Raw genomic sequence first — 25,900 nt, forward strand, 5'->3', positions numbered from 1 at the left:
AGAAGGCCCCCCCCTGACAAAATTTGTTAGGCGCTGTAGGATATACGCCTAAAGGTATGCAATCCGCAGTACACGTTGCGAGAGCTTCACAGTGAGCTTTCAGTGTGCTTTCAGTGTGGTCAAAATTGGTTGAAGAAAGTCGAATAAAATATTGTTATTATTTGATTAAAACCCCTTCTCCGCTAACCCTTCCATTCATTTTGGCTTACAGGGGCTTCGTACTAATTTTCGGTCGCACTAGGGGTGAACAATCGGGCCTAAAACATTCACGGCGTTCTCGGACGGTAACGGAACAGTAATTCGATAAATACTTATTACCTTGCATTGATATTCAGCAAAGGAGGAAACATAAGAATATCATAATCTCAAACCACTTGTTACAATGTATTGTATCAAGTTCTAATCGCTGTCCATTAACAGTATTAAGGAACAATGCACAATGTTTACATCAAATGGGTTTTGACCATACAGAAATCCCACCGTACAACAAAAATGACAGGCCACAGTGCTGCACACAAAAGATTCTAGGGGGGGCCTTCTCGAGTCTTTTACCTTTTTTTTTTCTAATTTGAAATCTTGGACATATCGGTCTCCGATAAGAACTACTTTTTAACAAAAACAGAAAAAAAATTACAGAATAAAATCAGTTTCGCGTTTCTAATTTTGTTTCATCAAAATCATTTCTGCTAAATTTTGATGATAAATGCTTTTAAAAATGGAGCTTACATGGAAGCTTGGATGCAACTGCGTCCATGAATCATTTTTACCCACGTTTTCAAACTCCCCTTCAAGCTTCAATCTCGTCAGCTGTTTCATGCACCTAACCCCGGATGCATCTACTTTGCCTTGTCTATCACACCGTACGCCGCTAATTGCACCTGTGCTGCAGTGCTGCCTCTCTTCACCCGCAAAGCGGTGGCCACATAACTAGCATAGGCCAGTGCGGAGATTTTATGCTCTGAGCGCCCGATGGGTGGGGGGAGCGAGAGACCACAAGCCGCGGACGAGTGAAGCGTGCTGCATCGACTCCGGAAACAGGTGGGAAAGGAATGGCTGGTGAACGACGGGTGAAAGGTTCACCTCCCCCCCCCCCCCCCACCCGGTGAACGGAGTGAAACGGCACGATCGTTCGGAGTGCCGGATCGTAGATTATTGCGTTGGTCCAAGATCAACCACCACGAAGTTGGACCTGCCGCGCTGAGGTTCGAGTTTGTTCGTGTTAGACTTTCGTGCAGTTCGCACGCACGCAGCCTTGAGGTGGTCACGCGCGGAAAGCCGAAATTTTGTCTGTCCCTCGAAGAAGGTTTGTACGATCGCACATCAATCTCCCAGGGTTCGTTCGTACGCTATCAGCCAAAAGGTTGCTCACAGGTGCTCCAATCGTCCATCCTCGGTCGGGGCGGGTTAGCAGTGCCACCGGAGAAAGTTGTCGTGGGGCGTTGTTTACCTTTCGATGGAAGTTGATTCCCGGTGAACGTCGACGCAAGCGATCGCGCTGGAACTGAAAGTGAAACCAAGAAGAAGTAGTGTGCAGTGCCTTTCCGGTAATGTGTCCACGCGTGAAGATCCTGCTGTGCAAAACCGTACTCGTGTTCGTGTAGTGGCGGTTCCATTGATTGGCGGCCACCACCGATCGCTGCGTAGCGTAGCTCGCGAGACCCAGTTATATCGTTTGTGGACGGACCCCAGACGGTGCAGGCCGGGTTGTTACTTCATCGACGTGACGTGCATTTGCCAATCGATTACGCGACCATTGCGAATAATGCCGTGCATGCATCATTCCCGGATGCAGCATGGGTCTGTTCGTAAATTTCTTGGTTGAAAAAAAAAGGAGTAAAATATCTTTTCGGAGGATATTCTCGCTGTAAATGGTCAGACGCAAAAGTGATGCTGCCAATTTGTCCATACCGATTGGAGAGCGCAACGATTGTCCAGAGTACAAAGGTGTGCGTTTGTCGTTGCAGATGCCTTTTCGTGAAAGTGAGGCGATAATTTTGTCGAACAACTTTCGTTCGTTCAAAAGTGTGTGTGTGTTTTTTTTCCTTTCTTAGTAACATGGGTGTATGACCACCCATTTTCCTTCCGTATGTTCCTGTTGGTTAAGTGACAAACGAGTGTTAATCAATCATATTTTTTTCTCCATTTCCCTATTTTTTCGCAGTAGTTGTTCTGGGGGTCATTAGTGTCCAAATTTCAGTGTGTGCTTTTTTTGTTTATTTTCTGTTACCTTCTGAAGTGTTGTTTTATTTTTTGGTTGTGTCTCCGTGTGTTTGTGTGTGAAACTCAATACGAAAAAGCAGATTGAAAGCAGATCAAACGTCGATCGAGTCACTTGAAGATTGAGGTTAAGAAACGGCCATCATTGAAGCGGAAACACTGCAGGAGACGGTAGGTTTATTCAACTTTTATCGATTCCTAATTCCATCATGGTATCGTGGTGGCAACAGTCCCGCTGGGAGTAACGTTCTGGAATGTGAAGTGAAAGTGAGATGACGGTGAACGTGATAGCTTCTGGCGTAATGATTCATGAATGGGAGATTTGTCGAGTGGTGTTTTCCTCTGCCAGATTTCTTAATCAAAAACCTTTGTAAAGCTTTGGGCAAGGCGAAGGTTTAGGAAATGAAAGAAAAAAAATGGTTGACATTCTTCCGGTAGCTCTGGAATGCATCAGTAGCTATGGAGTGCAGTTACTCAGACTGTTAAAGTGCAAAGCCTGTAAGGTCTTTTCGTTCGATCGCCTTAGAATTTGTTGCATCTCATATTGGAAAAGTGCCATTTTCAAAGACAAAACACTATCGCCTGTTGAGAGGTATTACAGATTCTATAGAAGATCAGTATTTAAACTTGAGTTTGGCAGTCTGAACGCAAACAGAAGTTTTCAAGAATTCCACTATCTGTAAGCTTACAGAGAATTCTGGATGGATACCTGGGAGTGATGGGCAATATTTCCTTGGATAAGCAACAAATTATCTTCTGATGCCAATAGTCCACACTTTTGCTGGAGATGTATTCCTTAATACCATTTTATCAAAAATGGTAGCCCTAAACGAGATGGTTTAATCCTACATTTCATGTTATTCTATTCAGAAACTACTTGATTCTTTTTCCTTGAGCCTACAAACCTCGAGAGATCTTGGCCTGCAATATCTGGCTTTCTTTGAATTAATTGTCCCACAGTAAAGAAGTCAGCCCTACGTACGGGGAGGCGGTCTGGATGGGATTTGAACCCCGGTGCTGCCATGAGAAGACTGGCGCCGTTATCCCCTCGACCACCGGAACGGCCTAAAAATCATCTTGATTAGCCTTAAACATGTTTCCAAGACTTAAACAAGATTCATCTGATCATATGATTCACAGACCACATCGATGATCACATTTTATCCTAACCTTGAAGAAGAATCTCTGAAGATCTGGACTGGCAATCGCACCTGCGGCCCTTATCATCTTCCACTTGTTTATTGAAAAGTGAAAAAGCTTTGAATATTTGCACCCAATTTTATTTTATTTATTCTTTCTTCTTTGAGCATCCACAAATCTATGTGGGTCAAGCCATAACTTTTTTAAAAAGGACCATAAAACTAACAAGCCTGCAGCAGTGCACGCCGATAAACATATTTTAAACAAGTTTCCCCTTAAATTAAAATCACGCGTAAAACAAAAACAACCATCACCTTGGTGGAGACGTTCGAGTGGGGAGAACCGTTTTCGATTTCGGTGTTCGGATCTTCGACCAGATAAACCAAACCACTTCCATCAACATCGTGCTTGTGCCAAATTTCACCGGGCGCGAATTCACTGTGCCATATTATCAGGGTGATGAATATGCACAAAAAACACCTCCAAAGCAACGGCCTTCTTCACCAGACACGAATGAGACACGAATTTCAGCTATCGATGGGCTGTGTTATTTTTGATGACTCCTCCTCGTATAGCTATAGCGGAACCATTTCAAACTGTATCTTTTATATTAAAACTGTGATTTGTCAGTTGTCATACAGGGGAGAGAGACTAGCCCTTGTAGAGAGACTTGGTATTGTAGATAGCTGCACGGGCGCATTAGTAAAGCAGCTACTATTAAGCAACCGGTTGTCCTCCTGTTCGCGGACGGAAGGCTGTTAATGTTACCCTTGTGGGTTGACGACGCACGAACCGAGCAAGAACCTGAACCGCACCAAGAAACTGTCTCAACCAACTCCTGGTGTTGTGGGGAGGGAGGGACTCTGTTGAAAGTAAATTACCTTGACTTAGCCGAAGGACTTTCAGGGTTTTGCTGTAGGCGAGCGGAGTCATTGACGGTGGCTGTGATGACTGGGTAAACACATTAAAAGCGAACTGACTATGAAAGCCGGTTACTGTTAAATGGTTTGCCTGGTACAAGAACAAATCCTAGCGCATTATGGTTGAAATTGAATGATTCGCTTTGTAACGCCCAGCAGTTAGTACATGAGTGACCGTTCATTATTACGAGGATTGGAATACATTTACGGGTTGTATGTCAGAAGGCGGGACACAGTAGTCTCCCTTACCTGTCTGGCACATTACGTACCACCGTGGCTAGTAGCTCCACCCGGCTCGTAAAAGGAGGTGAAATGATGATACTCTTGATTGTTTCGAGCTTAAATCGCGAATGCGCACCGCGAGCGCACGCGTTACCACCTTTGCAAACAAGCCTCACACAGTGCGGACGGCGTTGAATAACGAAAAAGAAGGTCATCGAGGTTTTGGTGTTGATGATGGTGAGGATGTTGTTATGGTTTGATGGGTTTCACTACCGTTCATCAAAACAGCACCATTCGCCACCTAAAACTTACCTCCTTCCGCAGCTCTCAGGCTGAAGCTGGGCCTACCTACGATGTGGGTCAAGAATGTGGCGAAAAGAATTCGTACCGCTCGGTTATTAAGTGGCAATGCAAATTCATCACACGTCCCCATCACGCACCGGCTCCATTCAGGTAAACGTCATACTTACGCAAAATTACTTTCAACGACGATCGGTGGGCCCTCGATCGTTCTGACGTTCTGTTCTCGGGAGCTTTTAAACGGTGTGAGTTGCTAATGAGCCAGATTGATCGATGCTTCTGGGTGTTGTCGGTGGTCAAGATTGTTGGGAACTGTGTCATATCGCATATGTGTTAGCATACAAAGCGATCGCGTGCGAGTGGGTATAAACATACATTAAAGCTCGAAGCATCTCTAATTAGTGTGAAGGCCGTGTATGATCTTCGCTATGGCGAGAGATGTTAATGAGCAATTTAAAGCATAAGATTTTGTTTTTTATAATCAGGCAAATTATAAAAACATTGTACATTTCCTATTCAACCATCTTTTTTACAAGATTGCTGTAGTGCTATTAATAGCTCATTTTAAGGACACTCTACTGTACTAGCTCGTTCAGTTACCTCATGAAGTAAAGACAAGAAAAGCACATTTTTAATCTTTCCTGAAGATTGTCTGAAGCATTGGACAAGGGTTAAGTAACTAAGATCTGATAATAAAATTAATCATCTTGACATTTCACTTTGTCAACGAGCCATCAACTGTCTGACCATATGGACGAACATTGTAAAAACTACGCACACACACATCTTCTTCCTAATGTACCAACATAATGCATTGCTTAAAAAAAACGCTTAACTGGAGTCTTCTTCTAGGGTTTGAAATTACATAAACTCCCGCCGAGATAGCGCACCCAGTAAGGGCATGCAATGGATCTGGTGGTTGGGGTGGACCAAGCGGCGCGTAATGGTTGCTATTAAAGTAAGCAATAGCAGTGGACATAACAGTGAGCATTAGCTAGCACCGAAAGGAGTTGCCGTAAAGCTTGATGATGTCTCTCGACGTCGGGTCGGGTGATGCAACGTGGGCAAGAAGAGTAGAAAAAAAAACTCAATCCGTGTATTGTTGGCGATCATGACACAACGCGGCCCCTTCATTACACTCCACTGTGCGGTGGTCTAACCAGTCAGGTCTTGTTTTTATACAGGGTGAAGGTTGGAATGTACCGGGTCTCGTAATGTCTGCATGGCGGGTTGTTTCAGTACATTATACATGTACTGGAATGTGTGCTTGTCCTAAAACTGTCAAAGGATTCGCAAGTTATAGTTGCTCGAATAGACTTATGATCAGTGGTGGGTTTGATTGAGTAAACTGGATAGACATAAATTTCCTGCCAAGTGAAAAGATCCTCGTTTAAGTGGCATCGCCTACTTCGGACCTTGTCGTCCTCGTCGTCCAAGAGATATTAAAAACTAAACTAACTTAACTTAAAAAAAAAAACAGTGTGAAAAACCACAGTCAAATAGGCGCATGCGTCAAATTTACATCGAAGGTATGAGAGCTCTTAAGCAGCTTTTAAACAGCATGTGCGCTACCTTAGGCTGGATTACATAACATGACATGAATTGATTCTTTCGTTGCTTCTTCGTTGTTATCTTTGATTTTTTTTTATTCTTTTTTTTCAATCACTTGATAATTATTTAATATCAATAAATTAATACATCGTTTTATACCGTAGAACTAATTCTACGGTAAATTAAATGAATTTAAGTAAACCAAATATGTCAGAAAGAACCTTTCGAAGTGCTAGTGCCAAAACGCAAAAAAAATATATAGAAGAAACTTTAGATAAATATTGCTTCAAACGCGACTAAAATGTATTACAACTTTTACAACAAATTCAAATCACAGGTTGCAGAGTTGTATACAGACATGAAAACATCACCCTCGCACGCACACTACTGCGCATTGCATTCCAATGTATGCATAAGTAAAATGTGAACAAGCGTTGCGCAAATTGAATATTACAAGATATTATTACAACGCGACGAACTCGACCTTTAAGTTAAACGTGAACTGAGAACAATTCAGATTTTATGGTAAAATGTACATTTTACGCAAGATTGGTATCCAAATCAGAAAGCGCGGGTAATTTTCGTTGCAAATACACACACACACATACGCACAGCAATAACAACCCCTGTTTCGGCGACAACCAAAACAGCACGCGTCCTGTCAGAATGAAGATTGCATAGCTGTCTTCACTGTTATTTACCACGCTGACCTGTTGGCGGCGATCTAGTATTCATTGGTGAAATCTGGTCAAACTTAGCACAACAGTGGCACAATGAGTAGCAATCCGTGTACTTCTCAGTACTATCTTTCAATTTACGAAGCGTTTTGTAATATCCCCGTTCCAGACGATCCGTTTAGTTTGTTAATCCCAACGGAAGACGAAGAGCAGTGGTAAGTAGCAAGCGTACCGATCCTAAAGTGCAACAAGATTCCTAATGTCGTTTCCCCATTGCACCACAGTGAAGCAGACTCGCTCGATATACTTGATGGACTGGATGATCTGACCGAGCTGGGTGATTATGTGCTAGACTTAATAGATGCGGACAACAACGAACCCACATCGCGGACACCCGTTTCAAACCCTGAGATTGATAAAGGCTATCACTCTTTTTCGGAGGATCCATCATGGGAAACTGAATACTTTCCACCGTGTACTGCTGATAACAAGCAACCATTGCGTATTTCACTCGGTGTGGAAGAACGTAAGCTGCCCGAGTGGTTAGTACGGGCGGAAGTCTTCGACGATACGACACATCACCTGTGCACTGTTGAAGTACAGGATTTAAATGCAAAACGACTGAAGCTGCTGTGTATGCACGTAGCCGAGAAGGTACCGGGTTGTCCGAACGCACCGAAGACCTCAAAACAGGACGAGGATTCGGCAAGCAAAAGCTTAAAAGAAAATACCATCCCGAAGGTGTTGCGCGTTGTACAGCCTAACCAACCAACTGCTATGAAGAATTCTAGCAAGCAGCAGCCCCCAAACGCCTCTAAAGCGGGTGGTGTTAAGCTAGTGAGCGAAAAACTGTGGGACCACTTTCACAAGTTATCCAAAATTAATGTCCCAGTGTTGGGAAGTTCTGTGCAGGGTAGTTCGAACGCGCCATTAAAATCTCGTCGAAAGCAAACACTGCTGCCGCAAGTGAATGCTTTCGTGCCAGCGAAAGTAAAACTGGAAGCTGTTGCAAACGAAGCAATTCCAGAAGAGCCCGGCCCCGTTGTTTCCAGCAAGTCCACCATACAGCTGACAGATGACGGAGAAGAGCTTGCAGAACAATCATCGGTTCTCAGCGTCGAGGATTTAAGCGAGGAAGCTAGTGATGTATTTAAAAATCAACAAAATTTCAGAAGCGGCACGAAGAAGGTGTTGCAAAAACTTAAGAGCGATCACAAAGTCTACGGCAAGGTTCCGCTTGACCAGAAAATGCTGCAAAAACTGAAAGGCAACCAAAAAACTTGCGGCAAGGTATCACTTGACCCGAAAAGCCGTAAATTTTCCAAGAGCTATGGTCGACCCGGGTGAGTTGCGTTCACGGCTTCGTTGTACGAGATACCTTAAACATTAATATTTTCTACAATTTGTCTATTGTAGGTTCTCCACTCACCGACACGACTATAGCTAGATACACTGAGCAGCTTCAACATGTTAATTGTAAATTGATTTTAACTGTAATACGCTAGTTAGTTAAATATTATAGTACTTAGCAGGTTTTATTTGCGTTACCTCTCAACCCACTGTCTGGAACGATGATGGCACATGTAATGGATATGCGGAAATGTTGGGGCTAAACAAACCATCGCGCTTCCCTAAGTTTAACAGCGTTGTCTGCCAGCCTTTTTAGTACACCCAGTCCCATTTGCTGTGGTGCTTTCCCTCAAACACGTCCAGTCCAGTGTAGCGAGGGTTAACCTTGCGCACGAAAATGCGCCGATTGCCGATCGGTTGTAATGCCCGGTAGTTGTCGACCATCGGTGATCCGTGGATGCCGGTGTCCAGCTAAAATAAGATAAACCAAAGAATCCATCAATTACACCGATCCACCATCGAAGCATGGCAGCACCGCCAGGGACACCTACCGTTCGAAACCGTTTCATCTGGTTAACCGAAAGCTCGAGAAGATCGGGAAAGACAACCCACGTGACGGCCTCCGAGCAGGGCGGTGTCGTAAGCGAACCCTTGTACGTGTAGAAACGGGTCATATCGATCCCGTCGATGAGCGACTGCAGCGTGAACGTGTGGTTCAGCTGGATCGTGTGGTCGTAGTCGACGATGTGACCAAACGAGCGTACCAGTGTGTTGATGCCGGGCGCATCATGCTCGGTGACCTGGTAGAAAAAGCCCAACACCGTAAGACCGTCCGAATAGCCGAGCGCTTCGCCGACGGTTTTGTACTTTTTGTTGCGATGAATGATGTGCATCTCGAGCGGATACCTGCGCGGTAGGGGGAAAAAAACACACGCAAGGACAAAGGCACAATAAATTCAATCCCCTCTCGGGTTTCATTAGGCGGCCAGCAGCCAGCGGCCAGTATTACACCATCAACCTACCTGATATCGTTGAGTACGTGCTCGGCACCACGGTTGTTTTTGTCGCCCCAGTGAAAGTGTAAGCCTTCCAGCTCGTACTCGTTCTGCAGCTTGCCGCCAAAGATGTACGGATGTTTGCCGATGGCTGGGTCCGTTTTCGGAATCGCGAGCGACACTGCACAAGGATGAATTGCGCACAACAGCACAAGGAAGAAGGTTGCATGAGACGAGTCTGTGTGGTCGGGTTTTCCCGCTGCCCTATAAGTTACCTACCGGAATGGCCATTGTTGTGCATAGTCATCGGTCCCGGGAGAAGATTGTTGTACCCGACCAGCTCGATCGCAGGCATGTACAGCGGCACTGCCCGATGGCTACTGATCGCTATCGGGGACTGGTGCGTACCGGCGCAGCTTTGGTGTGCCTTGGACCAGCGCCTTTGGTCCGGTTTCGAGTACCCGAACCGATGTCCCTCGACACCAGTGCTGGGTGGACCTGTGTTAAGTAGAAGGAAGCGAAATTGTAGCAGGAATAATATTGGTTGAGGCACTTAACATGTTTTGTGCCATATATTGAGATGCGGAGCAGTAGATTGATGAAAATTGGCAAACTCTGGCTCTCGTGATGGTAGAGGAAATACGTCTCCAACTGCGACTGTTCGAACCACCACGTGTGTACTTGAAGGGCGTTTGAATATAGCATTTTTGAAAGAGCAAAATTCAAAATTAGTATCTCGCACGGCGGGAACGTGTTCGTAAGTGATAATAAGCTAGATTAGACATGGATCATGGACAAACGAAATTATAAAATATACGGCATCCTAATGGGCAAATGTTAGTAGCACCAAGAATTAGACACACTTAGCAGCGAGTCGAGAGCGAAAAGTGCATACTGCTGTCGCTGGAACGATAATTGCAATGCATCGTGTTCGTACATTGCCGGCGTGCAAACAATTCTCCACCATCGCTCAACGACGTTACAAGATGCGCCGAGAGTTACCGATCATAAAACAAACCCACGTGCTCCGTTCGCTCTTGCAGTCAGATAAACTAAGACACCTGTGTGTCGGGTGAAGCACCGTGATGTTTGGCAATTAATGCTACTACCCCCTTCGTAAGTGTGCCGTGAAGTTATTGTTTCAACCCTACAGATAGGCAACTACTGTCTGTGGGTCTCGCTATGTGGCACAATTGAACAACAGCAGTAGTACATATGAACCGACTTTAAGTTAATCACACTTCAAACAATCACCGACGTATCTTAATTCTTGCGCTATTAGACCAAGCGTTACTATGGTTTGGTGCGTCCAGAGAGAACTTTCGCTTCGCTATCTTCCTTCCTTCGAAGGGTACCCTCCCCGATCAGTAGTAGTCCTTATCGCTGTTAAGCAATATTGAATCACAGCTTACCACCGATCAGCAGTAGCACAGAGAACAACGCGGAAACTGAAACACTCGTGCCAAACAACGGCATGCTGGCGCTTGATTAGATGACCGGTAACAATCTCCACTTGTGGTAAGCGCAGCTTCGAATCACTTCACTTTATCTTCGAACCCACCGAGGGTACTTTCGAATGCTAGTTTCTGGAGCGCTTTGTGCAATGATATTTGTTGCGTCCACACCGCAGTTTGGCTGGAACAGAACTGCCACGCTTTGGTTCAGTGCCGTGGACGTGTTTTCCCCGGCGTCGTTCGAACAAATCGGGATCGCGTAAACGATCAGTTCGTCGCACTGCAACACGTGGCCTTCTGCTGAGATGTACCGGGTACTGGAGGGGGGTAGATGTATTGTGCCACCTTGTGGACACAACCAAAAATCCCACTGCACGTTATCCGCGTGCGCCGCGACAGATGACAGCGAGAGATGTATGTGAACGCTTCTTGCACACGCTCGCACGGTGTCTGTCTCGACCGATTCCCGACCGCTAACTGGTACCGTCGGTACGGCACTGATAGTGTTTTATAGAATCGTGAACAGAGGTGGCGTGCAGAACGACCGGTGGACAATACGCAACATCGAGACGACGCATCAAACGCAATCCACTGTACATCTTCGGAATGGACATAAAACTTTAACCATTAAGAATGCGCAAATCGACCAAATCTTCTTGCTCGGGCGATTAATTCAAGATCGAAGATGGTGCCGGACCGCTCAACTCCCGGACGTACGAGCGGTTTTTGGGCGAATTTTTGACCATTAATTGCGGAGAACGTGAGGCGCCTGCAAGCGAAGGCGTGTGTGGAGTACGTTACACGGTTTCACCTAGACGGGGAATATGGAGGGTAGGAACATTCGATGGGCAAATTTTAATTACCTACTGAGAGTTGGTTGGGCACATAAATCAAGTGCCTTATCTTGCGTTTAGATATTCTGAGTAAGGAGATTCGCTTATGTCGAACGCTTGTGCCGTGAGGGTGTGATGTGCTAGGATTCCAAATTCGGATGCATTGTCTGGCCCTTTGGTTTGGTAATTTTGTGAGTTTCTAAATGGAATGCGGCACTAATGTAACGCAACGTGCCGTCTGTGATAGACGGAAGGTGGTCTAAATTTTAATGGAGTTAGTGGTGCATTTTTGTGATAATAAATTCAACAGGTCTGTTGTGAGATCTAGTCATATCGTTAATGTATTATATGAAAATGGTGCTTCCAATAATGGATTATGAACATCCTTGGGGATCTACGAATGCATTGTTGTATCTGAGGGATGTCTAAGGAAAGCATAATGGACATCCAATAAGATATTCCAATGTCGATATAACATATGATATTGGAAGGAAGATAGCTTGTCTTTTCTGAATATCATATCGCAAGGTTGAAGAAAGTAACTTCAAACAAAGGTTTGTCCAGGGTCTTGCAGAACGAAAAGGACTCATGCTCTCATAGTTAAATCAGACTGCTGTGAACACATATTCTTTTTCTTCTGCTTCTTTGGCCTATCGATCTCTTAGGTCATGTCTTCTGACTATCATACCAATGAGATAGTCAGTCCTCACTGATGGGATTAGAACTCCGGTCCTGCCGTTCGAAGACCGGCGCCGTTATGGCCTCTGCCATCGGGCCGCTCCTAGACCTAGGCCTAGACCACATCATCAAAGCGTTGTTAGAAGAATACCAAAGTTCGATTAAGGTTCATTTCCTTCAAGATACGATTCAGTTCGGCGTATGTCGAGCGGAATCAATGATGAGTGTGTTTCATCCAGTGCTGGGTAATTAACTACCATTCACAAGCTTTTCCAAGGGCACACGAAGCGCGTCAACCGCGTGAGTTACCGATAGGTGTAAATTACATGCTCACTGGAACAGCAATTCCCCACGGAAGTTGACAAGGCGAGCTTTCGTCGATCGTCGGTGTTTTTTTGTTTGTTCACTGCTTATCGTTATTATGCAGCACGTTGCTAAATTCCCCGATCTATCAATAGCAGCCAGGTGGGTCTATCGGAGTGCCAGTTCCACATCTTAGGTTAAGTACCGAGAGCAGTGCATGGGAAATAATTGCACCAGCGGTACTCATTGGACTACTCCAAGATGAGCCCTGCCAGTTGCCAAGGCCGATTCCGGCTACCGTTCACGCCGATGAAAATGAGCCTCCGGATGAACTTCCCGCACCGTAGGGATATTCCCCTGGTTTGGTGGATGACTTCAAGCTTCCCCTTCTCTTTCTCTCACAGAGATGGCGAATGGGGGAGTTGGCAAAGCCGATGTAAAATATTTCGATGATTACGGCGCAAAGTAATTTTTATTACAATAGGATGGATTACGATGATGGTGCCCACTAACATATTTTATCGATTCTATCGACACGATTTATGTGCGCTCGGTACCCTCACCCATGCGTATGTAAGTTGAATAGACAGAGCGAGTCGATCGGTGGGTCGACGCCAACACCGGTTATCTTTCCGTTTTCTAGGGCTCCTGCGTATTATTGCTCCGTACAATTGGGCAGATCGGTCATTATTATGCTGATTGAGGTGTGCTTTCGTTGAAATATGCTGACATAAAAATCACAACTTTACTACCGAACGTGTGCGGAATGCAGCCCGGGGTGTGGATGGTACTTCGAGTTCGGGTCGCAGGCCCTTGCTTAGCCCCCCCGCCCCTGCGTTGGTTGTTGGCGGGATTGATTTAATTAGCTAGTTACAAGCCTGCCACATTGGCAGTTCCAAAGTCCATTAGTTGGGAGCATGTATCTGCCTGACCGGTACTAGCCACGCAAGATGCTTAGCGCAAACTAAATTGGGGGCTGATTGATTTCTGGTGGGTCAAGAGCATAGGATAGAAGCATTTTCTGGCACCACTTAGCTGATCACAAAATTGGAACTGGGACGATCATCACCTCACCGTGCGTAGAATGGCATTCACCTTCAGCGTGCAGAATTCCATCGCTGACTGACCCGCTGCCGGTGGCTTAAATGGTTTAAACCCATAATCTCATTGCTCGTACTGCTGCTGCTGCTGCAACTCCTAGCACGATTATCGATATAAGCTAATAGAGTCCGATTCTGGGGCCCATCCAGAAACAAACCGGTGGATGCGTAATTATTCGGCCAAATGTTTATCTAACCACTTACCAGCCTTCTTCCCGCGTGGGCGATTGTTTGAAATGAGCGTCTGGGTGTTGTGGTGTGAGTGCCACTTCCGGGGAGGGGGGTGAGTTTTGAAATCAGAACAGGACTGCCAACTAATCGTTACTATCGGTATCGACCAACCGTTCGAATGAGATATCGGTTGCTCGATTAGCACCGAAAAAGGCTTTCTTTAATGCTCCTGTTTTCTATCCATTCATCTATTCTGCGACCCATTTTCACGCCTTGTCTGAAGTGGCGAAAAAAAGGCAGCTATCCTCACCCGGATTGGTCAGATGGTTCGGAATCTGTTAAAAAGGCTGTTATGTTTGCAAAAGCATTAACTGCAAAATTAACGGTTCACGGCTCAGAATGAGCACTAGCCGGCTAGCGTCACAAATAGGTCACGTGAGCTACAAGCATGGAGGACTACACCGCGCAATCACAGGGTAGAAAATAGTGGATGGTTTCTCGTGCTTTACACTCTTTAGAAATCTTATTGAGAATCTTGTCTCTTCGTCAAAAATATAGCAGTAAAGTACTGATATCTGAATATCTCCCTGTCTCTTCAAATATCTCCAAACTCCAATCTCCAACATTCTCGAAAACTCGACGACGAAAAGCAACACCGAACCTCAGGAGCTACAGGAACGTCAGCAAGTACGGAACATGTTAACGATTTGGCACTTCCTCATTTGCACCTCATCATCCGTGATCGTGTCATGCGAGTAAAGAATACGGTTCAGTCATCTTCCCTTTCTTCGATCGTAACAACTGTCTCAGGTGCCTCCGGCTAGAATGGGAAATGGCGCCATACAGGAATCGTTCCACTTCACCGCGGCTTGTAACACGTGCGGTTCCGTGTGAACCGATTTCATTGGGGCGTCTTTTGGGCAACAGGCAGACAGACAGCGGGATAGAACGATTGACGCCAGCAGGCTTTTGTGTTGTGGTGATTGAGAAAAGGGAGCAAAACAAGTTGTTTTTTCTACGACGGTGGTTCATTTCCGTAGATCGTGATGACATTGTTAATGGCCACCGTCTAGTGGTCAGTAACTGTAGTGTTAGCCCTTTTTGTTTTGGGTTCATGTGCGATTGTTTTGATTCCTTCAACGCGACTACTCGGCTTCTTCTGCTTTGGAGCTGGGAGAATGTCAAGAGCCGTAGCTGGATATCCAGTCCTCTTGAGATACGACGAGTCTGGTTGTAGGTACTTGTTAGATCGAAGATGTTCAGCTAAACTTTATCGGAACTGGGACTATCAGCAGCACTACATCAACAATTTCTCTCTCTTTCAAAAGTCAATCGAGTCGAACTTGGGAAAAAGTGTCAGATTTCGCAAAACTGAAGAAAACGAATACTGGCAAGTGGTCGGCCGATGGTCGAGACACACACTCGAGAGGGGAAAGTTTACCACGGATGATAGTTTGTCCGCAAAACGCTTCGCTCGGTTCACCGATTTCCGACTCCGATGCACGTGTATGTTGGTCAACTCTCTTATCGTAAGAGCGGTCACGCTGCTGCTTACTGCTGCAATGATTAGGAGCTTTCCGGTACCCTGGGCGGCTGGGTTCCAGCCTACCCGATCGCCCTCTCCGGCGGTGGTGCACTGTTTGAACTTTCCTACCACCGTAGGACGCTCGATCACTGGTAGATGTGTATTAGCATTATTGTTAGCAGCCGTACGCCACACATGGGTGCGCGTGTGGCCGTTCCGATGCCCTTCACGTGCCGTGCCGGGGGTCGGGGTTAAGTAAGGGCGCGAGTGAAAGTTGGCTAATTGCATACTTCACGCAACCTGGCGGTGGGTTTGGCTGTCCGCGCCATCATCCCCATCGACGGTAATGGCACGGATGCCACGACCAAAATCCATTGTCTTCTCATGACCGTGGCCCTTTACTTTCCGGGCTTCGGTAATGCACCCCCCGGCGGCAGTGGGATGCACCCACCGCTGTGTGTGTGTGTGTGTGAAGTGAAAGATGTTTGTGACGATGCCAATGAACTGCATCGTTGCAGATTAGCATCTTTGCGATGCGAAGTTTGGTGGAGGCCGGTGCGGTGTACCGTCGAGCCGGTGAAAATTTGCGGCAACACTTGATCATTGTCCGAGCCCGGCCCCGGTACGGTTGATTTAGTGACACAGATTTCGAAGCCATTTCTTTTCTGCAGATGCCATCGGTTGTTTGGAATGGGCTTCGAAGTCTGTTTTGGTGCGGTTTTTTGGGAAATAATGGTGTGAATTCACACCGATTGTGACTGTTTTTGCTTTACTTTTACAACTGACACAGTTGCGCACATTCAGGTCGAATTGGAAAATCCGTACAGTAAATTATGTCATTAATGTGACACTAACTTAGGGACCCAAAAGTTTGACTACTGATCACCAGTCAACGATCAGTAGCTCCATAAACTACATAAAATCTACGTCACCAAAGAACTGGAGCTCTATGCATCGTTTAATGGCTTCGTTATTACTTATTGGAATGATGTGTGATGTTCAACTATGTCACATTGCTATAGTTCTATTATCTGAGTATAGTTTAAGCTTGGGAAATTGGATGTCTAAGGTTCACAATCACTTTCACAGTTATCAATACTGCATAGGCAGGCACGGATCATAGTATAAGCAAACTAAGTAGATGCTCGAGGTCCTGAGCTTCCAAGGGCTAGACAGAGGCAGACGACAGACACTAACGTATTTTCCTATAAGCAGGCCGTGCTGTCCTGGTAGCTTCGGTCATTTAGAGGTCCCAAACTCCATAAGAAGCCTTACGTCTCCGCTTGGCCTCTGAATCTGGCGCAGTCTGCAGATTCGATGTGCTAGAGGCCTTTAATTCAATCATTCTACTTAGAGCCTTCAAGGGGCTTAATCCGCAACTGACTGCATGCATGAGGATTTCATTCCAACCTCGTCCTTAGCTTTTGATTGGGAGACACACCATGAGCATAACATAACTGAAGACCTTATGATTAAGAGGAATAGGAGATCTAGATTGCTGTCAATATGCACCGAAATTTCATATCTCTTAGAGCGGTTGACATATAACCGTGCTAATGGAACACAACAGCCTAGAGTAGCTTTCAACGGTCTTGTGTGTCCAGCTCGTGTTTGTATTAATGGCTTTTCTATGTCAAGTGAGAAGATCTGATTGCAGTGGATGATTTGACGCTTGTACTGCTTTAGGCTGTAATTTAGAACTTATACTAGTTATTGAATCTCCAGGAAATGTAAAACAAAAGCCTTAAAATCGTTTTCAAATACAACAAAGACAGTATTTGATTAGTCTGTACGTTTGAACTTCGCGAAAGTGTGCTTAATGTAGATCTCATAAACAAAACCTAAGATTATTTCATCCATCACCACCGAAACCTCTACTAAGCATCGCGTGACGAATTGGGAACCCCGCTCGAAACAGCTCAAAACTATCCAAAATCCGATTCACCCTTGAGCTTCCGTTGTGAATAGCGCAAAAAATGGCTCACGACGTGCTTTTCATGGCTTACCGAATTCGCAACGGTCCTCAATCGATTAGCGTTTCATTGGGAAGGCTGCCCTGCGGATCGATCGATCTCCCCACTCAAACCGCTCAAACCAAACATTAAGGGGAAAACTTTAAACGACGCACGCACTTCCCTCACGAAAAAGGCCGGGTGACACTGTGTCTTCAAAGTCAAGCGGAAGGACGCAACCTTAACGAGCCTCCGCTCGGTGCCGGGTGTTTTCCCTTAAAACCGGAATACAGAACGTACGGCCGATGGCGCTTGTAAGCTCGTGAGTAGTTGTACCGGATCCACACCGGACAGTACCTCGGTATACTCTAGAAGATCCCCCCCTAACTCACGCAACACGGCAACTGCACACAGCGAACTGGTTTTGAAAGGGGACGGCAGTGGGGGAAAAAAGCTGATGAAGATGGTGAGGAACGAAATTTCTCTATTACGCCATCGGCTGGAGCCGGTTGTTGCGGAAGATCCTAACGTAATAAAACATCGGAAGACTGACTGGTGGAGGTGGTGATCACCACCGGTTGGCTGGGTGTTGATTGATTGTAGAGTGTGCGATGCTATCGGCAGGTCGTCAGCCGATCTCGATCGATCGGGAAGGAAACTGCGAACGGTGAGCTAGGTTGCTGGACAAGTTTTGCACGCCCTGCCAATAAACTATGGAATTATGCAGCTTTATGCGCGATCGGATGAAGGAGCGGGTCTGAGCGATCGCGTTTGGAGAGTGATTCTTCTGAGGGGCAATTTACCTATGCTCGATCAGATGAAAGCTCTGGTTTATTGTGTGTGCGTGATGAGCACGAGGAGGAACCAAACCAATGTTGGATTGAAGCTGTTATTACTCATTGAAGAGCTTATTGAATGTTCAGGGTTTATTGAATCCTCCCTTACTTTAGCGATCGGTTTGCGCCAAAAGCAACTGAAGCACTCTGAGGGGAAGACTACCTCGACCGAGGTGTACATATATGTGAGATTTGTTTAAATATAGAAAGAAAAAAACAAACAAACTGGAAGGGAAAGCTTTTTTGTTGTTGCTCCAGTTGAACTGTTTATAATTTGTGAAATTCATGTATCCTCTTAAACCGTGATGGATCCCTTGGATTCTCTTTTGACCAAGTTTTGAGCTTGTTCCGAAACGAAAGGCAGTTTTTGCACGGGAAGCTTCAGTGTGAAGGGAATTTTGCATTAGTGACGTCTGCTTTTTGTTTTGTGCAAAGTAAGAAAGAGGTTCGGTAGTGAGAATGGTACTCCTAGTAGATAATCAAATATAACGGTCAACTGCGCGTGAAGTGCAGCGCTTATTATAGACATTGCGAATAATGTGCTTAGCAGGTACAGTTACTAGTTATTGGCGAAAGGAATTCATATAGAGGTCGGTTATTATCAGTAAGAAAGAAGGGATCTTGAATAAAATGGGGAGTTATTAACTTGGAAATTCTGTTCTTGTATAGCTGCGATCGGTAGTCCAACGACGGATTTAACTGATGTTGCTGAATTAACTTAGAGGTTCTATTCTTGGATATTTGCGTTCGATAGACGATCATAACTGATATTGCTTAATTACTTTCAACATGAGAAGTAGGTTTAAATTGAATTCAGATTCAATTTCAGATTAAAATGAGTTAAAGAACCCTCATCATAAGCCCGTTAACAAAGGAAGATCTTCCTGCTTTTCAGAATACAATTTCAAGGAGTCTTGATCATTGCTGGTGTAGCTAACGAACCTCATTCTATTAGAGGAACTCTTACTTTCCCTCTAGCTCGTCTTGGTGACACGACCTACTAGGTCCTGCCGGCCATCCAATGGCTTACTGGATTTATTGACACCACATAGCTGGATAGTCAGGAGCGGCACGGTGGCAGATGCGACAATGGCGTCGGTCTTCATACGGCAGGACTGGGGTTCAAATCCCACCCGGACCGTACCCTCGTAGTGTGAGGACCGTGACTATCCAACTTCGTGGTATCATTAAATCTAGTAAGCCAGCAATGGTAGGCATATGACCTAAGAGGTCGTTAGGCCAAAGAAGAAGAAGAAGCTTGATAAATCCAATACTCGCTATGGGGGAATGATCCGGATGAGATTCTAAACCAAGTCTTTGCCGTGCGAAAACCGGCACTTAAAAACACAAATATTGCACAGATCTTAGTTGCGAATATACCTCTAGATCGATGTCAGGATCGCCATTAGTGGATCGTGAGATTATTAATCCGATCAATGACCACTGTGCTTTATTGAAGAAATCTATACCCTTCAAACCGATCGATACTCTTTCAACCTTCTGCCGCTAACTGTTTCCAAAAAACCAAATTAGAAAGCTTATTTAGGCTGGAACCAAACCACCTCACCGGATGCGTCGATCTTGAAGGCAAGCAAAAACCAGCTTCGACCAAGTTTGAACGTTTCATTTCGATTCACCTTGATACAGGCTGTTGGATCCCGGGCGAGCACATGTTGAACCACTTTTACACTGGCGGTAACCTTCGGCTGGTAGTCCAAACCAACAAACACCCATCCGTTCGCGGCTTGGGAAGGAAACGATTGCGATTTAGGCATTGCGCAATAATCTGCATCATAATGGTGCCTTTGGGGCGTTGCAGGTTTTGTTTCGTTACTGTGCATCGTTCGGTTTCGATGCAGTTGTGCAGGCAGACAGAAAACGCGAGCTCCACTTGGCTGGCTCGAGCTACAACACAGTAACAGGTTGTTTCGATCGTGTGTGAACAGTGAAAGGAAGTGATATGGGTGTGTGTTCTTACGTTGAGCCTGAGTACGTTCCAGCCTGGTTATACGTTATACGGAGCACTACACAGTTAGAAAGTAAAACCGGACTCTAATTTATGTAGATTAAATAACTGCGAGGATGGTGCGTTTTATTATACTATTAATCACAAATTTGTGTGGCAAGCCGGCTTGCAACCTTCCGGTAGATTCATAAGATTGTAAGATTAGCTGCACCGAGCGATTCGCACGTGCTCCTGGACAAGACTTTGCCGTGTTACGCTAGATTTGACGTAACGTCGTAACATTTGCACAGTTTTACAGTAGGTTGTAAAGCTGCCACATATAATAGGTTTCAAAACAAAGCGACTTCAACCTAGCCAAACCTCTTCAGATGGGGTGAGAGTGTCTTTTTAACCCTCAAAAGAAAGTATAGACCACCCTCCACCGCTGCTGTGGTCACCAGCGGGGGTTATTTGTCCAAACGATTTACTGTGAGATATTTGGAATTCTCACCTCCGCCTTGTGTTTCTCGTCCGGGCATCCAATTTCGCTATTGTGTTTCATTGTGACCAGGTTGGATACAACGACAAAAAATAACCCCCCCCACACACACAAACGCCCGTAAGTAAGTGTGAAAGTCTGCTTCGGTTGTCGCACGATGCGGGCGTTTGTTTTGCCACATAATGTCACTCACCGCGGGCGAGCGAGACTTGGAATTCACTCGGTGAAATGGTACCGAAAATGCAATTACGAAACCACAACGCTCGCCGTGCGCATACATTAAGGAAGACTGATAAAACGCGCAAAGCTACGTAATGTGGATTTTGGCCCGGTGCTTGTAGTGCATGTTGCAAGTTTTACCAAGTGTGCGAACCTCAGCTGTTGAAAAGTTTAGATAGCCATCTGGATACTTCCCTCGTACGCAGGACTGTCGTTACTGCGACGTTTAAATTAAGTTTTGGACATCAGAATTCATAGCTCTAGACATTCGGGAGTTGAAGTGCAGAATATTGAGAGGGGAAAACATTGGAAGAGGAAAGATTTATACGACATTAGCAAAGGATATCCATCTATCTTTCTAAGGTCTCCTCAGGAACATAGGTGGGATCCTGAGGACCAGCTACGTGATCATGAGGACGAGTGAGTCGGATATCATGCCGAGACTCTGTCGCTTAATATTCCCAACATCCGATATTCCGTAACTCTGGCGCATAAAGCTAACTGATTCTTGTTGATGGTATGTGCCATTGAAGTTGAGGACTTTTTTTTATTTGTGTCACTAAGTATAACATCAGAAGAAAAAGTCTCGGGAGATTAAATCACTCGATTTTGGTGATGATGTTAGTATTCGCGTCCTTATGAGGCAACATTGATCTTGTAAAACTGAACATCGCTCATGTAAAGTATCGATCATCTTGGGCCCTGTGTGACACGTTGCTCGATCTTATTGTTAGAACCAAATGTCATTTGCATCCGTATCGTTCAATCCGTATCGTAGGCAAGACAAATCATCGACCTGTAGCTGGCTGACCTTGTTGCTCGTGATGCTCTCACCGACGGTGGAGAATCAAGGACCGAATAACGATTTCGGCCATCACAAATACACACCAACTAGTGACTTTGCATAATCTAGATGAGACGCATTATCTCATGATGGACTCATGGTGTCTTGTTCTAAATTTAACTATTTTACCAGCTCACATACCTGTTGGTCAAGAAATTGGTCTCGCCGTAGAAGAAAGTTTTTGAGGAATTTATTGATGCTGATAGTAAAGCTTGAGCTTCTCGGTCCATTTTAACCCTGTATCGGAAAAGACAGCAGCCATCCGTCTCAGACTTTATCTTGTTCGCAGAATGGATTGCCGGAGTTTTACGAATATAAGTGATATTTTCGACATATTTAAAGCAGACCATTTTCCTCGAATTTATTCACCACAACGCGAAGACTACTCTCGGCCGGACCGTTCTTGAGATCATAAAATTGGTGCACTGTTCAGTATTGTTGGGTATTGTTTCTCATATTTAGTTATACCTCTTTCCATTATTCTTTGTAGACAAGCACATCACCACCCAAAATGCAGTCCATCAGGATTGCAACGTTTGTGCCAGTGTTGCTGCTTCTGTTGCTAGCAGTACTGGCCGACGGATTGCCCTATCCCCGACCCATGCCCCAGAACCTGCGAAGATTGCCCCGGCGAAACGATTTTGTTGCCTACAATTTGCACCGCATCATACGACCGCGCGATGTGAACGATCTGGGCGTTGATCAGGCACGGAAGGCCATGCACGATGTGCACGAAACGATCGCCGAGGTGCAGCGGCTACTGTCCCTCGATCCTTCTCTTCCCAGACTAACGAGGTAAGCTGGTTCCTTCCGTTTTCGACTTCCGACCGCAATTAATAATATCAATTATCGTCTACTTTTAGGGGAGAAATTGAAGAACTGTTCGAAAATGTGACTCGTGAAGAGTTTACAAAATCGCTACGCGCCGGAGATCACCACCGGGCTCAGCATATGCGTGCACTGATGCTGGTGTTGCCTTACCACGCCAACAACATGTCGCCGGAAAGTATGCAAAAGATATACACCCGTCCCCCGGTAACGCGGATTGTTGGGGCCGCGTCCAACGCGAGACCTACCGAAACGCTGCCGATAACTCCGGGTCGATTTGTAGTCAGTAGCACTACAGCTTCCGCCACGACTACTACTGCAGCGCCAGCGACGTCTGGCCCTCGTACAACGACCGCTCCCATCCCGGTAACGACGATCCGGTTCACAACACCGCGGCCTACAACGTTCCATCCAACGCTACCGGAACGGATGCGTGATGCTTCCCATCGGAAGGAAAATATGAACGAAATTCTTGCTGCGATTGGGTTATCCCAGAGCTCGGAGGAACTTTCCACGCCTCCAACATTCCGTCCATTGCCAGCGGATATGACGACAATAGCACCTTCCACTACTTCTTCAGCTGCGTCGGTGACGGAGGACACCATCAACAATGCGATCAACGTCGACGATCCGAAGGTGGCTCAAGAGCTGAAGGATCTGTTGCGTTCATTCGGTTTGCTGAAGGAAGCGGACAGTGAGGCCAGTGCGAACAGTCCACTGCCCCACGCGGAACGACTTGTTGACATTCAACCAGCAGCACTGGTACTGCACGAACCGCTAAAGGTAGAGGAATCAACCCCAACGATCGACGAACCGAAGAAACTGGCTGTCGAATCTACTGGAGGACTGACACAGGCGAGCGTGAAGGCAGATGACTACGTTGCCTTCAAACCGTTACCGATCGGAACATTAATAGACGACGCGGCAGATGCAAAGCCAATAGACGAAGAGCTGGACGCGTTGCTAAAGTCGTTCGGTTTGCTGGGGCCGGGTCCACGCAACAAGAAATCTATGCACCCGGAACCGACCCAGAAACCACCATCGAACCAGATGGTTATGAAATCGGTTCCATCCATCGATGCAGATCTAGTAGCACCACAGCTAATGTCCGTGCTGGGGACGCTAGGCATACAGATGAAGAACGGTCAGCAGCAGGCACCATCCACGAGAGTGACACCGCTTGTCCGTCGGCGAGAGAAAACACCACGCAAACTAGATCCACCGATCGATCAAACGCCATCAGCGGCTCATCTGCGCGTCAGCAATGAGGACTACCGGAAGCTAGAGCAACTGTGGCAAACGGTCAAGCAGCTCGAACAGCTGAACGCATCCCTGACTGACGATTCGCTCGATGTGCTTAACCCGAAGCACTACAATCTAAGTCCATCTCTCCTGGCACAGGGTCCGGATCCCCTGCTCGATAGTGTTGATGCACGTGAAAAGCTGAACGAGATCAAGAAACGTCAGGAACCGGCCACCAGCACTACTACCACGTCACCCACAGCTTCTTCGGTTCTGAATGACGATAGTGCTCCGGTGATGGAAAGCGATACTCCGTTCCGTTTTAGCTTGCAGCTTAATACGGGTGGAAGTGGCACTACGAGCGAAGATTCTGAGCTGGAAGATTCACTGTCTAAGATAACCACCACCGAAACCTCATCCGATACGACCACGAGCCCAACCACCACCTCGACTACCACCACAACGACGGAAAGTGCACGAAATGCCGCGCTGGAAGATTCGTTTCCCTCGTCCGATCTGGCCGGTGATCCCGTGAATGAGGAACCGCTGCCACCGCCACGTCGTAACGGTTTCTACTTCCTGTACGATTGGAACACGTTCCTAGAGGTGGGTGAAGAACCGAACAAGGTGATCATTCGGTACAATCCACAGGCCGGTGATCCAAGCCGTTTCCTCCCGGTCACCGTACCGTAGAGCTGTACCGGTAATGAAAGGCGGAACTGTTAAAGAAGTAGGCTGTAAAGAATTGAAGCAAAAGCAGGGGCGAATGATCTTATTCCATGGGTTTGAATGGGGCGAACGATTAGTGTACATAGATAACCTTCCTTTGGTCTGTAGCGCGTAACAAGTAGAACTAAATTATCCTTTATTTATTAGCCTGTCTTTACCACGGCTTGCGCCGTCCGGTAGAGCGATGGGTTTCTAGGAAGAATGGAAAGCTGAAAGGCTTCAGGTACTTGTAGGGTAATGTAGGAGCAATGTAAGGAAGATTTCGCTGTGCACAGTGGGTATAGTATAAACGTTATGCTTTAGGGATACGGGATACGACATAGAGTAGAATTGCGGCCGCTCCGAAGGATGAGCGAGCGGGAGAGCATATGATTTTAACGTCCTTTACCTTCATCCAGCAATACACATTCTGTATTAACGTCCTTTACCTTCATCCAGCAATACACATTCTGTATAGATACATACCACAAGATTTGAATGTTGGGAACCAATGAAACTTACGAAGCTCGTGCAAATAAAGATAAGAAAAATCGGTAACGTTGGAGTGTTTTGTTTTTATACAAGAGTTAACAAAAATATCACATTAGCTCTGTTAATTTTAGGGCATTTTTTATTTTACTTTAGTCTTACAACTTTAAAAGATCCTGACCTGGCATTTTTTATTTCTGTGGCCTGATTTAATCCATAGCTGGATAGTCCATCCTTGCGTACAGTACATTTTATGCTCGGTACTTTCACCGCAATCGCGCGACTGCTCCGATTTTAGGCGGTTTAGAGCATTACGTTTTCAAAATACTGAAAGAAATTGCTTGCTTTCCTGAAAGGACTTGCTTTCCAGCTACGAATGAAATAAAATTAAGTCTAACCAGTACAGCGAGACCAACACCTCTCAAGATTGTAGTGACTAATTAAAAAAAAAAAACAGTTTAAGGATTGGCTATGATTATTAAATATTACTAAACTTCCTCGTTTGGACAAATTTAATTATTTAAATTACGTTTTTTGGCAAAATCTTATTATTTTTAGGATAATTTCACTACTAAGCTCGCTCATACATTGATTTGTGCTTGTTTGGTCGCTGATGGACGCTCAACGGAAAATTTAAACTTTGCTACTTGGGACGCAGTGTAAATGTTGCTTGGGTATTACAGGGGTGCTCATCAAGTACGAAATGTCAAAATGTTTGCTGCGGATGTTACCACTATTTCGTGCTTAGGCGGTGGTCTTGCTGTTGATGCATGCAACAATTGTACAACACATTTTTTCTTAATATGTTTTTTACAATTTCTTTGTGCTCATTGCTAAAAAGTAGTAATTTTAAGGTTTAAATCAACAAAGAAACTCATAAACTCACAACTTATATTAAATAA

General features: G+C 45.6%; 3 protein-coding genes across 7 annotated transcripts; 2 read left to right on the plus strand and 1 right to left on the minus strand.

Moving 5' to 3' along the window:
- Window positions 1-1,094: 1,094 nt before the first annotated feature.
- On the plus strand, window positions 1,095-25,067 carry LOC118502762 (mucin-5AC). Of its 5 annotated transcripts, none has more exons than XM_036035342.1 (4): window positions 1,095-1,544; window positions 2,165-2,388; window positions 22,222-22,526; window positions 22,595-25,067. In XM_036035342.1, the coding sequence occupies exons 3-4, from the start codon at window positions 22,243-22,245 to the stop codon at window positions 24,492-24,494; spliced, it is 2,184 nt and encodes a 727-aa protein (XP_035891235.1). In that variant the 5' UTR covers window positions 1,095-1,544; window positions 2,165-2,388; window positions 22,222-22,242; the 3' UTR covers window positions 24,495-25,067. The 5 variants fall into 5 exon arrangements, with proteins under 5 accessions (XP_035891235.1, XP_035891234.1, XP_035891236.1 ...); XM_036035341.1 differs by having other exon boundaries at window positions 1,095-1,303; window positions 2,162-2,388; XM_036035343.1 differs by having other exon boundaries at window positions 1,095-1,303.
- On the plus strand, window positions 7,094-9,190 carry LOC118502763. Its single transcript, XM_036035347.1, has 3 exons — window positions 7,094-7,242; window positions 7,312-8,370; window positions 8,444-9,190. The coding sequence occupies exons 1-3, from the start codon at window positions 7,124-7,126 to the stop codon at window positions 8,472-8,474; spliced, it is 1,209 nt and encodes a 402-aa protein (XP_035891240.1). The 5' UTR covers window positions 7,094-7,123; the 3' UTR covers window positions 8,475-9,190.
- LOC118502764 (carbonic anhydrase 7) lies at window positions 8,533-11,323 on the minus strand. The gene is made up of 5 exons (XM_036035348.1): window positions 10,785-11,323; window positions 9,652-9,870; window positions 9,400-9,553; window positions 8,929-9,283; window positions 8,533-8,848 (listed from the first exon to the last, which is right to left on the minus strand). The coding sequence occupies exons 1-5, from the start codon at window positions 10,846-10,848 to the stop codon at window positions 8,690-8,692; spliced, it is 951 nt and encodes a 316-aa protein (XP_035891241.1). The 5' UTR covers window positions 10,849-11,323; the 3' UTR covers window positions 8,533-8,689.
- Window positions 25,068-25,900: the final 833 nt, after the last annotated feature.

Source organism: Anopheles stephensi, chromosome 2 (assembly GCF_013141755.1).
Source record: "Anopheles stephensi strain Indian chromosome 2, UCI_ANSTEP_V1.0, whole genome shotgun sequence".
NCBI classification, from domain to species: Eukaryota; Metazoa; Arthropoda; class Insecta; order Diptera; family Culicidae; genus Anopheles; species Anopheles stephensi.